General features: G+C 43.9%; 2 protein-coding genes across 6 annotated transcripts; one reads left to right on the top strand and one right to left on the bottom strand.

Annotated features, from left to right (window-relative positions):
- Positions 1 to 45: 45 nt before the first annotated feature.
- On the bottom strand, positions 46 to 4,546 carry LOC110505027 (signal-transducing adaptor protein 1). 2 transcript variants are annotated; one of them, XM_021583964.3, is made up of 10 exons: positions 4,148 to 4,546; positions 3,856 to 3,927; positions 3,633 to 3,749; positions 3,431 to 3,487; positions 3,019 to 3,197; positions 2,793 to 2,924; positions 2,496 to 2,565; positions 2,200 to 2,302; positions 693 to 869; positions 46 to 606 (listed from the first exon to the last, which is right to left on the bottom strand). In XM_021583964.3, the coding sequence occupies exons 1-10, from the start codon at positions 4,247 to 4,249 to the stop codon at positions 503 to 505; spliced, it is 1,113 nt and encodes a 370-aa protein (XP_021439639.1). In that variant the 5' UTR covers positions 4,250 to 4,546; the 3' UTR covers positions 46 to 502. The 2 variants fall into 2 exon arrangements, with proteins under 2 accessions (XP_021439639.1, XP_021439640.1); XM_021583965.3 differs by having other exon boundaries at positions 4,020 to 4,508.
- A 4,668-nt stretch (positions 4,547 to 9,214) lies between these two features.
- LOC110505024 (zinc finger, CCHC domain containing 7) lies at positions 9,215 to 15,418 on the top strand. 4 transcript variants are annotated; one of them, XM_021583960.3, is made up of 9 exons: positions 9,215 to 9,326; positions 11,691 to 12,125; positions 13,301 to 13,362; positions 13,502 to 13,597; positions 13,711 to 13,881; positions 14,013 to 14,048; positions 14,140 to 14,244; positions 14,403 to 14,520; positions 14,684 to 15,418. In XM_021583960.3, exons 2-9 carry the CDS (start codon positions 11,723 to 11,725, stop codon positions 15,184 to 15,186), a joined length of 1,494 nt encoding a protein of 497 aa, XP_021439635.3. In that variant the 5' UTR covers positions 9,215 to 9,326; positions 11,691 to 11,722; the 3' UTR covers positions 15,187 to 15,418. The 4 variants fall into 4 exon arrangements, with proteins under 4 accessions (XP_021439635.3, XP_090075792.1, XP_021439634.3 ...); XM_090219666.1 differs by having other exon boundaries at positions 9,243 to 9,326; positions 13,744 to 13,881; XM_021583959.3 differs by having other exon boundaries at positions 9,268 to 9,464.
- Positions 15,419 to 15,492: the final 74 nt, after the last annotated feature.

The raw sequence follows: 15,492 nt of genomic DNA, 5'->3' as shown, positions 1-15,492 counted from the left end.
TAGTCCATTTCTGAATGTGTGTGTAAAGATGAACCATTCACAGACATCTAGGCCAGTGTTAATTTTTATGCAAAATGATATTACACAGAATCTATATAACATTGTGTTATTTTCAACTCGAGAGAAGCATGAGCTGTAAAAAATAAAATTTTAAAAAGGCAGCATGATTCAAACAATACAAACAAGACGATATTTACATATCACTACAGTTTAAACTTGATTAGTTTCTCTTTTTGTGGGGCTTATTTGAAAAAGTCGTTTGAATTAGATGTCATTCACTGAAGCCCGTTCTTCACGCGTTGGCACACGGAGGATTTTCAGGATGTTGCCTTGCCATTGGGACTTGATGGTACAAAGTCCCGTGCTTGTATAGTGCCTCAACTAATTTATGTCAGACATAAAACCATGCTAGATACAGTAGATGACGTAGCTACGTGGGGATTTAGACTACACTGGAGGGCGTTTTCCTCTGACATTTTGACGGTACTGCTGTTGGGGCGTGTTATTTTTGTATAGGGCGTAAAAACGGTGACCCAGTGTAGATCTGCTCCTTCCTCCTCTGTACTGCTATGCGAAGCTCCTGATGCAGATCTTTAGGTTCGGGGCCTGGAGTGTAGAGACAGACAGAAGAGAAGTTTAAAGTACAAGTCTGGGACTTCACCCACATCGATTGTAAACACACTGAGACACACCTGATATGTCATCTGCGTCCTGATATTCATTCCCTGCCTCCGTGGCTTTGGTTGGAATTAGGGGTATGGGATAGGAGGGAGGGATGTCCCCCGCCGGGGACTGTGTGTGGATCATCGGTGCCACTCTTGCCCTCGGGACTGTTTTGGATGGCAAAGTGGGCTTTTCGGGTGGCAGCTCTGATGGGCACAAGTTACACTGAATGATACAGGAGAAATGATATGATCATTACGGGATAGGTTTATCCTTAAGTGGTGAACAATGTTCCCTTTAAGCTGTGTGTGTGTCCCGGGGGAGCTGCACAGAAGAAATATCAGTCTGCGCAGAGAAGCACGAGATTGAACTTTACTCAACTTTCTAGATTTCCCCCCTTATTTAATCAACATTGCCCTGTACTGTGATCGAATCAATGCAGTAATAGCCACTTTCAATGCAACATACCAAAACAAAATGAACGATGCCAAACTTACTATACAAAACCAACTATGCAAAAGATTTTGTTGTAGGCAGAACGCACCGGAGTTGGATTCTATTGCAATGACAGGCACAACTCAGCTGGTACTCTACACAGACTGGGTGCGCTATAACCAATCAGAGATGCAGTAGGCCTGTATTCAAATAGGCCATTGTCATATATGGATCTGTGCCGTTCACTTTGAACTGGACTGTGTTTACAGCATGAGCGCTTCTGAGTAGATTTGCTTGTTTTGAGATCAAAGTGAGAGCTGCATGTAACCACGTGCACATTTGTTCATATCCCTTGCTAGTTAGTGAGTTCTTAGCCCAGTTATAGATCATTTGTAGTCAGCAATAGGGGAGTGATTGCTTCCTACAAGAACACAAAATATGTACATTTCTAGACATCTTTGAAAAGCAAGTCAGGTAAAGAGCTTTTTTGTCTTAAAGAGGCAGTGTTGTATTTTGACACAGGCTTGAATAAGATAAATATCCAATAGCCTGAGGGTAGCATAATTTGTCAGATTTTCTGTAATAATGGTATTGGAATAATAATGCATTGTATTTTGTAAAGTGTGTTGTCTGCATCAAACAACACAACATTTGCAGTCACCTTGTCTGAAGTAAAAGTGGATTAACAGGTTAATGTTAAACCCTACATATTGTTTTCAAAAGTTTCATGGAATTTAGGCCTACATTGAACACCACACATTGGATGCTACTGTAGGCGGAATGATAGAACAACTATTTCCATGGCAAAATGTTATGGGATCCATTTTCTCCATTTTTTTTGATGGTATTCCACTCTGGTAGGCCTACATTTTGATCAAATAGCCACAGTAGCCTAGTTGTCTGTCTAAAACTGTCTAAAACTGTAAATTAAAGTGGGTACAGCCTCGGTGTTCACAGTGAACACACCCTGGAAGATGCACAGAATTTTCACAACATTCAAGTTTGCGCTCAGCAGACCTGAAATTTGCTCGGTGCTGAAATGTTTTTGAGGGAGCATTGGTGGTGAATCAAGTTATTTGCTGAGTTATGATGCTCTCTCACCAATGCAGGTGTCATAGGTCTGCGGAACCAGGTATGGTTGCAGACGGAACTCTGTCTCCATCAGGAAGTGGTCTAGCACCGCCGCCAGGGAAGGGACAGTCACCTGATGAAACAGAGATGCATTAGGAAGTTACCTCATATTGGAGGCAGGCATACGACAAACATGTCATTTCACAAAAACAACTTGACAGACTGTCAAGGCACTGAGCTTATATGGAGTGTCGTCTTTCATATCAGTGCTATGTTTTTAGCCCATCCTGATAGGATGAGAGTCCGGCTGGAGGAGCAGGACTCACCGGGGAATTTAGTTCTATGACGAAGCCTGTGTCTATGGAAAGCACTTTGTAGCTCTTCATCACCGGGCCACTGAAAGATAGAAAGAGTCCGGTAAGTATTAAGAGTACTCACAATGTCTCCTCTCTACTCCCTCAACCACATACACTGTTTTCTTATAGGGTAAGGCTGCTGTTGTCAATAGAGGTTTGTTTAGTGGATGGTGAAATACTTGAGGTCTGTAAGTAACAGGAGTTACAGGGTGTTGGTGTCTGCGGTTAAAGGTCATGCTTCGGGGGTAAGGTGTTAAAGCTCAAGACCTGGGGTTGTCCTGTCTCAAGGTGATGGCGTAGTTAGTGTTGTCGGTCGAGGGACGGAGGATGATGTTGCCGTACTCTGTGTTCTCTTTCAACATCTTCTCTGCCTTCTGACGAGACACGGGGAAGAAACAGCTGGAGGGAGGAGGAGAAAAGAGGCTGAGAGGAGACGGGGAGAGAACAATACATTTTAATATAAAAAAAGGAACCGAAACACGACAATACTCACAGGGGGATTCCATTGAGGGTGTTGTCATATGTGTTGCCTGGGGAGGAGGAGGGATGGATAGGATAGGTGGTGGTAAGCAGAGGAGAACAGGCGGCCTGTCTCTTCTGCTCCTCAGACAGAACCTCTTCCAGCCTCAGTATCTGACCTGGGAGCAGCTGCAGCTTACTGGGGATCTCCCTCTGCAGGGCACATCATCATCATCAGTATCATCATCCACAAAAGATGCATAATACTAAGGTTTATATTTTTTTTCTCTCTGTCTATAATCACGCACCAGTGAAACAAATTGCAAGCTTGCTCTTTAGTTTAATCTGGAAATTCTCTCTTGATACTTACCTCCAAGGAGTGTGGGTCAAAATAAGTATTGAACGGTGACAGTGTGTGTGTGTGTGTGTGTGTGTGTTATACTTACAGTGGCCACAGTCATGATGAAACCTCTCCACTCCTCTCCTGTGTTGGGGTTATCCACCTACATCAGATATCAACAGTTATAACTCCTGCCCCAGATGCCTGTTATGGCTGCACTATTGCGCAACACATTTTATATGACTATTTGCCAGTAAGACATTATGTATAGGAGTGGCAGCAATATGACTGAATGTAACATAAATTACCTTAAGCTGCACTTCCTCATTGGACAGGGTGAGAGTGTAGATGGTCGACCTGTTCTTTTGATAGGGAGCATCCATCACCATCGACTTCAACATCTGAAGGTCCAGTTTCTCTGAGTACTGACAGGGAATTGCATATCCGATTAGTCAAGTCATAGATCGATTCCAATACTTGATTCAAGTACAATAAAACTGAGAGATTAGATGAATGCAGCTATTCTCTTACTGTGTCGTGCATCTGGTCTGTGTACAGAAAGATTGTAGATCCACGGAGCTCTCCATAACAATTCTTGAAGTCCTGGAAATTGTCAAACCAGAATCAAAAGGAAGTCCACTACTCTATACGAGCAGAGACATGCCCAACAGCTTTACTTGATACAGTAAACATACCTAATTCTAAATCTAACTTTGATAAGTTCACTATCCTTTTCATTCTCTCCTCTCTCCCTCGTGCTTACAGTCTGTCGTTCTCTCTCTACGATTCCTTATTCCCACTCCACCATTCTCTACCTCCTTACTTTCTCTCCAGTGTATTTCTTCAGCAGGTGTCCTGAATAGTACAGAGGTAGAGCTGTGATGGTGTCCCTCCTCTTGTACACCCCTACAGGAGATTCTGCCATGATCCTACTTATTCCCGGGTTCAAGTCAGGTCGGTTCGTTCTAGTTCAGTTCACTATAACCCAGACCAATTGGGTCCCTGAGATAGCCCTCTGTGACCCAGTCCACCACTGGAACGATTCACTCAGAACATTTACTCCTGCAGAATCATTTTGTGTGATTCATTGATTTAGCTTATCGTCTCCTCTCTCCCTCAGTCCTCGGGCAGTATAGGGACTTAGAGAATGATGAAGCAGTGTAGTGGCTTACTGAGGCAAATGTACCACCACTAGGTAGGGCGCCCTTTAGCACTTTGACCCGGGACTGACACGCGCAAGCGCCTGCACGCACACACACACACACACACACACACACACACACACACACACACACACACACACATACACACACACACACGCACAGGCACCCGCATAATCACTTTCCTTTTGCTTTATTTTTTTAGAAGTGTGCTTTATGTTGGACTGTTTCCCAAAATTGACTTTGTTTTTCCGGATGTGTCGCCTAACGACCACTGCCCTCAATGAGTATACAAGCCAGTTCTTCCCATTAACAATGAAGAATTGTATTTAAACCGTTGGGGGGAAACACACAACTGGATAGATCGAGAGCATGTCATTAGATGAGCACATGACTGACTGTGTTCTTCAAACTGCGCTCTTCCCAGAAGTCATGTCCACCTTTGGGAGATTGCAGACAAAGAACATCCTGAATCTCTGACACGTCTGGAAATGTATCACCCATCAGACCAACCAAACCAGCTTTGCTCCCCTCTCCAACTCCTCCCAAACTGCGGCCAGATCCATTTTATAAACCAATATTAAAAGTGTTATCGAACTAGATTTAAAAGTGTTATGTTCTACAATCCTGGCCTTATTTCCCATATCTCTTTAATATTGCCCAGCACGATGGTCTCTCTCTGCCTGGACTTATCTGGACACTAGTATCTATACAATCTGGTAAGACGAAGGGTGGGGGTGTGTGTCTTTTTGTCAACAACAGCTGGTGCGTGATGTCTAATATTAAAAAAGTCTTGAGGTATTGCTTGCCTGAGGTAGAGTACCTTACGATAAGCTGTAGACCACACTGTCTACCAAGAGAGTTCTCATCTATATTATTATACTAAGACCTCACTCAACCAACTCTATAAGGCCATTAGCAAACAAGAAAATGTTCATCCAGAAGTGGCGCTCCTAGTGGCCGGAGACTTTAATGCAGGCAAACTTAAATCAGTTTTACAACATTTTCACCAGCATGTCACGTGTGCAACCAGAGGTAAAAAACTATAGACAACCTTTACTCCACACACAGAGATGCATACAAAGCTCTCCCTCGCCCTCCATTTGACAAACCTGACCATAATTCTTTCTTCCTGATTCCTGCTTACAAGCAAAAACTAAAACAGGAAGTACCAGTGACTCGGTCAATAAAAAAAATGCATCCAATGGTATTGAAGAGTAAACCACCTTAGTCATTGGCTTCATCAATAAGACCGTATGTACATATCCCAACCAGAAGCTATAGATTACAGGCAACATCCACATCGAGCTAAAGACTAGAGCTGCCGCTTTCAAGGAGCGGGAAACTAATCTGGACACTTAGAAGAAATCCCGCTATGCCCTCAGACACACCATCAAACAAGCAAAGCATCAATACAGGATTAAGACTGAATCCTACTACGCCGGCTCCGACTCTTGTCGGATGTGTCAGGGCTTGAAAACTATTACAGGCTACAATGGGAAACCCAGACGCGAGCTTCCCAGTGACGTGAGCCTACCAGACGAGCTAAATGCCTTTTATGCTCGCTTCGAAGCAAGCAACATTGAAGCATGCACGAGAGCACCAGCTGTTCTGAATGACTGTGTGATAACGCTCTCAGTAGCTGATGGGAGCCACGGGGCCAGATGGATTACCAGGACGTGTACTTAGTTTAAAGCATGCGCCGACCAACTGGCAAGTGTCTTCACTGACATTTTCAACCTCTCCCCGACTGAGTCTGTATTACCTACATGTTTCAAGCCACTAGAGTCCCTGTGCCCACGGAAGTGAAGGTAACCTGCCTAAATTATTACCGCCCCGTAGCACTCACGTCGGTAGCCATGAAGTGCTTTGAAAGGCTGGTCATGGCTCACATCAACAGCATCCCCCAGGATACCCTATACCCACTCCAATTATCATACCGCTCCAACAGATCAACAGATGAAGCAATCTCTTTCGTACTCCACACTGCCATTTCCCACCTGGACAAAAGGAACACCTATGTGAGAATGCTGTTCATTGACTACAGCTCAGCGTTCAACACCATAGTGCCCATGAAGCTCATCTCTAAGCTAAGGACCCTGGGACTAAACACCTCCCTCTGCAACTGGATCCTGGACTTCATGACGGACCGCCCACCAGGTGGTAACAACAACACGTCTCCCACGCTGATCCTCAACACTGGGGCCCCTCAGGGGTGTGTACTTAGTCCCCTCCGGTACTCCCTGTTCACCCACGACTGCGTGGCCAAACATGACTCCAACACCATTAAGTTTGCTGACGACACAACAGTGGTAGGCCTGATCACCGACAACGATGAGACAGCCTATAGGGAGGAGATCAGAGAACTGGCAGTGTGGTGCCAGGACAACAAGCTCTCTCTCAATCTGAGCAAGACAAAGGAGCTGATCGTGGATTACAGGACAAGGCGGGACGATCAGGCCCCCATTAACATCAATGGGGCTGTAGTGGAGTGGGTCGAGACTTTCAAGTTCCTTGGTGTCCACATCACCAACAAACTATCATGGTCCAAACACACCAAGACAGTCGTGAAGAGGGCACGACAAAACCTTTTCCCCCTCAAGAGACCGAAAAGATGTGGCATGGGTCCCCAGATCCTCAAAAAGTTATACAGCTGCACCATTGAGAGCATCCTGACTGGTTTCATCCCCGCCTGGTATGGCAACTGCTCGGCATCTGACCGTAAGGTGCTACAGAGGGTAGTGCGTACGGCCCAGTACATCACTGGGGAACAGCTTCCTGCCATCCAGGACCTATATACTAGGTGGTGTCAGAGGAAAGCCCATAAAATTGTCAGAGAGAACCAGTCACCCAAGTCATAGACTGTTTTCTCTGCTACCGTGTACCGGAGCGCCAAGTCTAGGACCAAAAGGCTCCTTAACAGCTTCTACACCCAAGCCATAAGACTGGCCACCGGACTATTACATTGACCCCTCCCTCAATTTGTTTTGTACACTGCTGCTACTCATGGTTTATTATCTATGCATAATCACTTCACCCCTACCTACATGTACAAATGACCTCAACTAACCTGTACCCCCGCACACTGACTCGGTACCAGTACCCCCTGTATATAGCCTCGTTATTGTTATGTCATTGTGTTATAATTTTGTTGTTGTATTTATTGATGAAAAACGTAGTAGTTCAAAAAAGAACTAATCATTTCTTTTTCACTTTAGTTTCTTTGTTAAATATTTTCTTAACTCTCCTTAAACTGCGTTATTGGTTAAGGGCTTGTAAGTAAACATTTCACGGTAAAGTCTACACTTGTTTTATTCAGTGGATGTGACAAATAAAGTTAGATTTGATTTGAATCCCTGCTCCTCCAGATCCTTTGGCTCCTCCTGTGAGTGTTGTGGTGACCTACACCCTATTGTCCCTGGTCTATTTGAGCGTGGGGTTTAACACGTCGTGTCACTTCCAGGTTATTGGTCTGTTGTGCAGTGTTACATGCATTACATTCAACACCATTGTGTGTGCTTGTGGTTTTTCCTTGAATTCTGTATGAGATTTCAGACATCAGGCATGATATGGTGGCAGTGTGAAGTAGCCTTAGTGCTTAACATATGATGTACAGAATGTTGCCCTGGTTGTTTCTGTACCGTTAAGGGCCGGCCATGGATGCTAGGGCACCCCATGTGTTCCTTTTTTTTGGGGGGGGGGGAACTCAGTCGGGGCCTCAACTTACTTTTGAGAGAAAGAATAGTAGAATACACCAGGTGTAATTAAGAAAAATGTGGTTGTGCTCTTATGTCATTCCATTAGCCATCGATGTCAGCTAACAATTTTTAGATCGGTAACTAGTCTAGCCAGCTATGTAAACTTGTAGTAATCATGCCCGAATACAGACCAGGCACGTGCCCTGGGGCCCTGACCTCTAGGGATTTTGTTAGTCATTGTCACTCAGATAAATGAACGTGTCGTAAGTCATGGCAAAATGGGTAGAGCTGCAGGAAACTGCAGATTTTCTATTCTTTCTGCCCCATGGCAAAATGTGTATAATTGCAGGAAATGTACTAAAATGTTTCTCTGCCGTCAAGAGGGCCCTCTAATACATTTGCAAAAATGTCTTAAAAAGTATTTTCACTTTGTCATTATGGGTTATTGTGTGTAGATTGATGAGGAAAGAAATGTATTTAATCAACTTTTGAATAAGGTTGTAATGTAACAAAATGTGGAAAAAGTCAAGGGGTCTGAATACTTTCCGAATGCACTGTACTTCCACACTATGAGGTTGGAATAATACTGTGAAATTGTGAAAATGAGGATAAGGCCCTTTTAGTGCAAAAGCTGTTTGAAAAGACTGTCTGAAATGTTCACCTTTTTTGGTAGGATGGAGTTTTGGCCTGCCAGACAGTCCTAACAAAATTCTTGCTTGAGAAGCAGTTTTTGTTTCTTTTTGACCATTTTAATTTAAAATAATCACAGTAAGGTACTTAATTGTTACCCATAAATGAATTGAAACTTTAGATAAAAACAGCTGCATTGGACCTTTAAGAATGGTTTTGTGTACTGTCTGAATACATTGAATATAAACACAAAGTTAGGCCTATATGAGTTTTTTTATCATGGGCCCAGAAATATAATTTAGAATTTATTAAAGGCATCACATCGTCCTTTGAAAAACTAAACGTTTTTGTCAAGGACAGGTCGCCTGCGGTTCAGGTGCAACTTCTGCTACCGGGACAAGTGACAGCTTCAAACCCCTCGACAGCATGTGGATGTTTTTGTTGTCCAGCCAAATGTAAGGGGTGGGGAAACCCCGGAAACATTATTACCCGAAGTCTGTCCAACACCGAAACGGTTGGTAAATCAACTTCCCATTTAGCTAAAAGTGATAGCAAGCTGGATTACCAAATTAGATAGCTAACATATTTTAAATACACTATTTCATAACTCTCTCATTTTACATTTTTAGTGGACTTTTAACAAGCCATCGCGGTAAGTTCGCAGTACGCTACACGAGGACACTGTCAGCACAAATGAAATAGTAACGTTAAGTTACAGTTGTAAATAACACTGAATAACCTATAAGCTAACAACAAAAATCATAGACAAATAATAATAAAATAAGCTAATGATGTCAAATCAATTGATGTCAAAATCATGGAGTGCAGTAACGTCAGCTGGGTGTCTCGTTAGTTGGAATAATGTCAGCAGCTAAATTCGCGAATGGTAATGTCAGCTATAATTTACAAAAGAAGATGACAAATGAAATAGTAGTTACAGTAACTTAGTTAGCTGACGTCTATTGGAAAAATGTCAGAAGCTAAATTCACTAATTGGTATGTGTCAACTATAATTTACTTATGAAGTTTTTATTGGCAAGTCAGTTAAGTAAGAACAAATTATTATTTTCAATAATGGTCTAGGAACAGTGGGTTAACTGCCTCGTTCAGGGGCGGAACGACAGATTTGTACCTTGTCAGATCGGGGATTCGATCTTGCAACCTTTTGGTTATTAGTCCAACGCTCTAACCACTAGGCTACCTGCCACCTGGTCAGGTTTAAATTTTAGTTGCGAGATTCAAATTTTAGTTAGCATTGGGTGCGTTCGAGCGCAGTGGTCTAAGGCACTGCATCTCAGTGCTAGAGGCGTCACTACAGACCCTGGTTCAATCCCGGGCTGTATCACAACCGGCCGTGATTGGGAGTCCCATAGGGCGGCACATAATTGGCCCAGCATCGTCCGGGTTAGGGGAGGGTTTGGCAGTGGTAGGCCGTCATTGTAAAATAAGAATTTGTTCTTAATGGACTTGCCTAGTTAAATAAAGGTTAAATGTACAAAATAAAAAATAAATTATCCTAAGGCCATCGCCTTGCATAGAGCTCGCCAGCTTGTAGTCCTAAAACTAGGAAATGAGTTACCTCAGGTTTGATAAACGCCTAAAATAATGTCTGATGTTAACACAGGCTTAGGAGATCTTATACGTTTTGTTCTGTGAGATAATATCAGTCAGTTAACATTAAGTTGATGAATTATGAAGCCTTTATATGCTTTTTAAAATTATATTAATGCTTAAATTCACAAAAAGTGATGTTAGCTGATGAATATTATCTCATAGAACAAAACATATCAAATCTCCTAAGCCTGTGTTTAACACAGACCTCATTTTCGGCGTTTATTCAAAAACGCCATTAATTTCCCAATAGGCTTTGTCCAACGAACCATGGCGGAGTTAGTGCCTACAAAAAGACGCCATTACTATTTATCTTTATTGTGGGAGGATCTATTGTCAACCAATCGTTAGGGTTTTTGTTTGACCCACGCGAACGTGACCAAACATGACTGAAACAGGAACCAACTTTGCCACAGATGCATGCATACAGTGGCATAGTATAAATGAATGTGATATTTAACACCGTCACTGATTGTAAAATGTACACACATGTGATTTAATTTTGTTAGTGTGTGATATCGGGGTTCGAACCATGTTTATTTCGACATAATAAAGACAAAGTTGTATTAAACAATGGCAACATTGCCATGTTGATCTGAGCCTTGCTGTCAGAAAACCGCATTGTCAGACTTTCGGCTGTCACAGATACATCTCCCCTGACTTTACTCCCAGTCGGTTGCTTCACCTTACCACTCAAACACGCCCTATGCCATTTCCATAGAGGGCAGGTGCTCCCATAGAGATGAGTATGACCTGTCTCCGCTCTAACGCCCAGGAAGCTCCAATTCAAACTCCCATTAGACAGCTGTGCAAGTGTTATAATGTCCAAATACATTTGTTACGCACAAAATATGGAGTTTCGCTGAGAAACTATCTTAATTTACACCCGTTACAGCCAGTATGTACTTCCAAAAAAGGTCTACATCAAATGAAGATAGTTGCTCAGCGAAACTACGTATTTTGTGCTTAACAAATTTATTTTGGCATAATAACGCTTGCAGAGCTGTCTAATGGGAGGTTGAATTGGAGCTTTCTGTGTGTTAGAGAGGAGGCAGGATGAAATGACACAGATAATGTGTTTTTCAGCCAGCAGGACAAGTTGTGGCATGTCTGCCGGTGATGGAAGTCAACGGACTGGCAAAACACAAAGCTATAATATTTACACAGCTGTAGTTTAGTTAGCTACGTTGATAGTACTGAGGTTGGTATAAAGGACCATACAAATTTGCCACATTTTGTTGACTGTGTGGTGTTGTGTTTTAAACAGGGAGATCTGTCACACCTTGCCATCAGAGTGTGATGATGATGGGCCACCAGAATGATGAGGAAGAGCGTGGTAATAAAGACAACAGATTCTACATCGAGGCCTCCAGTAGCTCAGAAGGTGAGCTGGGGTTTAGTCAGTACAAACAGTCCAGCTCACCGAGAGCTCCCCAGGCCGCTGGAGGAAACTCTCCCCTAGTTCTGGCCTTCCCTCTCTCGTCTGGCCGGGCTCTACGGGACGTGTCGCCACTGGACAGCAGCCCAAGCCCGAACTCCAGGCTAAGCATCCACTCAGAGCAGGACCTGGACCTGGAGTATGATGATGAAGTCCTAGAGGAGTGGATGATCCTGGGAGGAGAGGAGCAGGAGGGAGATGGGGACATCCAGCTCAACCTGGGGTACTGGAGCAGCAGCTCAGAGTCGCATTCTGGAACAGAGGGTGAGGACCATACAGTTTAACACTTGACAGAGTTCTGCAGATGAGAGTTCCTCAGACAGAGAAAAGTTCAGCAGATAGATAATTCCACAGACTTAAGGAGTTACTCAGATGGAGTTCTATGGATGTTATATTGATTTATACCATTGTTGAATACTAGTTTCTGATTGGCTTGAAGGTTGGCTAGAGCGTGCATTATTTCCCTGTAACGCCAATTATAAAGGGGTAAAAAAAACTATAAATAAAAAGTTTACTTTTTATTTTATTTTTTATGAACTAGTCATTGAATTCTACTGTGCGGATATACATCAGCACAGTATAATTCAATGACTAGTTCATAAAAAAATAAAAAAAAAGTAAACTTTTTATTTATAGTTTTTTTTACCCCTTTATAATTTCATGGTATCCAATTGGTAGTTACAGTCTTGTCCCATCGCTGCAACTCTCATATGACTTGGGAGAGGCACATAACCCAGCCAAGCCTCACTGCTTCTTGACACAATGCCCGCTTAACCCGGAAGCCAGCCGCACCAATGTGTCGGAGGAAACACCGTACACCTGGCGACCGTGTCAGCGTGCATGCGCCCAGTCCTCCACAGGAGCCGCTAGTGCGCGATAGGACAAGAACATCCCTGCCGGCTAAACCCTCCCCTAACCCAGACGACCCTGGGCTAATTGTGCGCCACCCCTTGGGTCTCCAGGTCGCGGCCGGCTGCGACAGAGCCTGGACTCGAACCAGGATCTCTAGTGGCATAGCCTTAGACCACTGAGCCACTCGGGAGGCCAGCTAGTTCTTTCTTAGATGTTCTATATTTGATAATGTTGATTTTAAAACATAGGCATTGTTGTATTGGATTTTCATAATAGCAAGCTAGAACTGATGGTTTGGTTAGCTAAACTAGCAAGTCTGTTTGGTTACCAAGGCAACTACTTTAGATATCTAGGAAACCTGCTAGCTACTTCAGTGGATGTTGAACACATTTCTACCTGCAAATTAATACATTTATAGCAGCAAATGTGTTAAATTATTGCCATAGTTTAAAAGGGATAATCAACTCGGGACTCTATGCGTATAGCATATATATATATATATATATATATATGGATATCAATGACTTGTTTGGACACAATGGTTTGCATGTGTTATAAAGGCGCTATGCTTGTTGTCTCTCTCACAGATGAAGAACTGAATGCAAAATATGCTCTCAAACACAACTGGGCCATAATAGAGAAGGACAAGGTACTACTATCATTAGTTATCACTACTCTGGAGTTTAGGTCAGTTTCAGTCTTCATGAAGCCCTCAGGTCTCAGAGGATTGGCTTGTTCAAACGATTCTTTATCCTGTTTCTGCCCTGTTCCGGTCCTGTGAAAACCAGCCACGCCCATACCGCTATTTCACCTCTGACCGGAGTCTCACCTGTCACAACTGCAACAAGACTGGACACCTGGCCAAGGGCTGTACCACCCCGAGGGTAAGACACACACACACACACACACACACACACACAAACACACACACACACACACACACACACACACACACACGTGCTCCAACACTGCTCACGTTGTGTTTCTCTGTAAACAGAGGCGACCCACCTGTGTGTTGTGTGGGCTCCAGGGCCATGTCCAGAGGGCCTGTCCAAGCCGGCACTGCTACAGCTGTGGGCTCCCCTCACACGGGTACCAGCCCTGCCCTGAACCCCCTTTCTGGAACCAGCACTGCCACCGCTGTGGGATGGCTGGCCACCTATCAGATGTGAGTGTGTGTGTTTACCACAAGCCTTTATGTGTGTTTGTGTGTGTGTTTGCATGTAGCCATGAGCATGTGCAGTATGTGTTCATGTGTGTGTCTTTGTGTTGAGTTAATGTGTTCTGTGTCCTTCCCAGGCTTGTCCGGATAGATGGAGACAATTCCACTTCACAGTGAGTGACCATGGAAAGGAGGGGAGGGAGGAAGGGTGAATTATTAAAATATTGGAACATGTCCCCTGACTGTTTTGTCTTCTTGCTTTAGACTCAGCAGGAGGTTCCCCTCAGGCCACACGTTGACCACACCCACAAACACTGCAGACACACCGCTCACTGCTACAACTGCTCCAGGAGAGGACACCTCGGCCATGTGAGACCATCTACATCCGGTGTCTGTCTTTCTCTGTTTCTCTTTCTTTCTTTCTTTCTCCTATTCCTTTCTCTGTTTGTCCTTTAAAAAATAACTTATTGTCCCTCTATCTCCATTTCCCTCTGTATTTTTTGCTCACCCTTCCCCCCTTCTCTCAGGAGTGTACTCAGAGGAGGATGATCAGTGGGACGTTTGCCTCGCTCCCCTACGTCTGTCACTACGACAACAAGCAGGACATCGTCAAACTGAACACCAGGATACACAGAAAAGCCAGAGGTGATGCACTACACACACACACATACACACACAAACACACACAAACACACACAAACACACACATACACACACAAACACACACATACACACACACAAACACACACAAATGTGGCGCAGCGTGTATTGTATTTGTTGTTGAATGTGTTTTGCATGCTGTCTCCAGAGCTAAGGGTGGAGGGCTTCACGCCTCTGTTAGAGCACCAGAGGACCTACGTGACACCAGGGGGCAGTAGTGAAGAGGAGCGGCCCTCCCCAGCTCCAGGGAGGAGGAGAAGCCTGGAGGGCAGGAGGAAGACGTGGCCGGAGAGACGCAGGGAGAGACGGGAGGTGAAGAAGCTGAGGAGAGAGGCCCAAGCCAGGAGGGCGGTTGGGACGACCAAATGGGGCTCAGACGAGGTTGTTTACACCAGGGACCACTTTAAGAACCCCCACAGAGAACCCATACCTCCCCCTCAGAAGAAGAGACGCCGTGAGGAAAGGAGGGAGAGCAAGAGTGAGGAGAGGAGTAGGAAGGGCAGAAGTAAAGAGAGCAGTAGGAAGAATAGAGAAGCAGAGAGGTGGAAGAAGAGAGGAGGGCTGAAGCGTGGGTACCTGTACCCCCGTGATGACTTGGGACCCATGAATGATTACCTCCTCTCCCCCAAAAATAGGGTGCGAATTTTATAAGAAAACAGAGATGTTGTGTTTGTATTGTATTCCATTATGTTTGAATAGCTGATGAGTGTCTTGAGAATTTTAGTAAAATTTTATGAACAATGTGGGTTTTATTCTTTTTGGTAGAAATGGCTGGGTTGTGACATTGCAGGACACTGTTGGAGTATAGGAAAGGTTAAACAAATATATATTTTTAACGTATTCACCCTACTTGAATGATTGGCAAATAAAGCATTAGGCTAGGGCGATGTCTTTATTTTCTTTATAGCGATTCGTTCACAATACCAAATACTGAAACAAGACTACTACATTATTTAT

This window comes from Oncorhynchus mykiss, chromosome 25, assembly GCF_057628025.1.
Source record: "Oncorhynchus mykiss isolate SJ-2025 chromosome 25, ASM5762802v1, whole genome shotgun sequence".
Taxonomy (NCBI): domain Eukaryota; kingdom Metazoa; phylum Chordata; class Actinopteri; order Salmoniformes; family Salmonidae; genus Oncorhynchus; species Oncorhynchus mykiss.
The sequence above is the reverse complement of the archived record's forward strand: the minus strand, read 5'-3'. Positions and strand labels throughout refer to the sequence as shown.

Bases quoted from the DNA above. Each gene is read 5' to 3' on its own strand.
- LOC110505027 (XM_021583964.3), bottom strand. From the start codon at position 4,249: ATGGCAGAATCTCCTGTAGGGGTGTACAAGAGGAGGGACACCATCACA. The intron at 2,566-2,792 runs GTCTTGAGCTTT...TCTATCTTTCAG, and splicing joins TTGAGACAGGACAACCCCAG to TGGCCCGGTGATGAAGAGCT. The intron at 870-2,199 runs GTGAGAGAGCAT...TGTGCCCATCAG, and splicing joins GACCTATGACACCTGCATTG to AGCTGCCACCCGAAAAGCCC.
- LOC110505024 (XM_021583960.3), top strand. From the start codon at position 11,723: ATGATGATGGGCCACCAGAATGATGAGGAAGAGCGTGGTAATAAAGAC. The intron at 13,363-13,501 runs GTACTACTATCA...TGTGAAAACCAG, and splicing joins CCATAATAGAGAAGGACAAG to CCACGCCCATACCGCTATTT. The intron at 14,245-14,402 runs GTGAGACCATCT...CCCTTCTCTCAG, and splicing joins GGAGAGGACACCTCGGCCAT to GAGTGTACTCAGAGGAGGAT.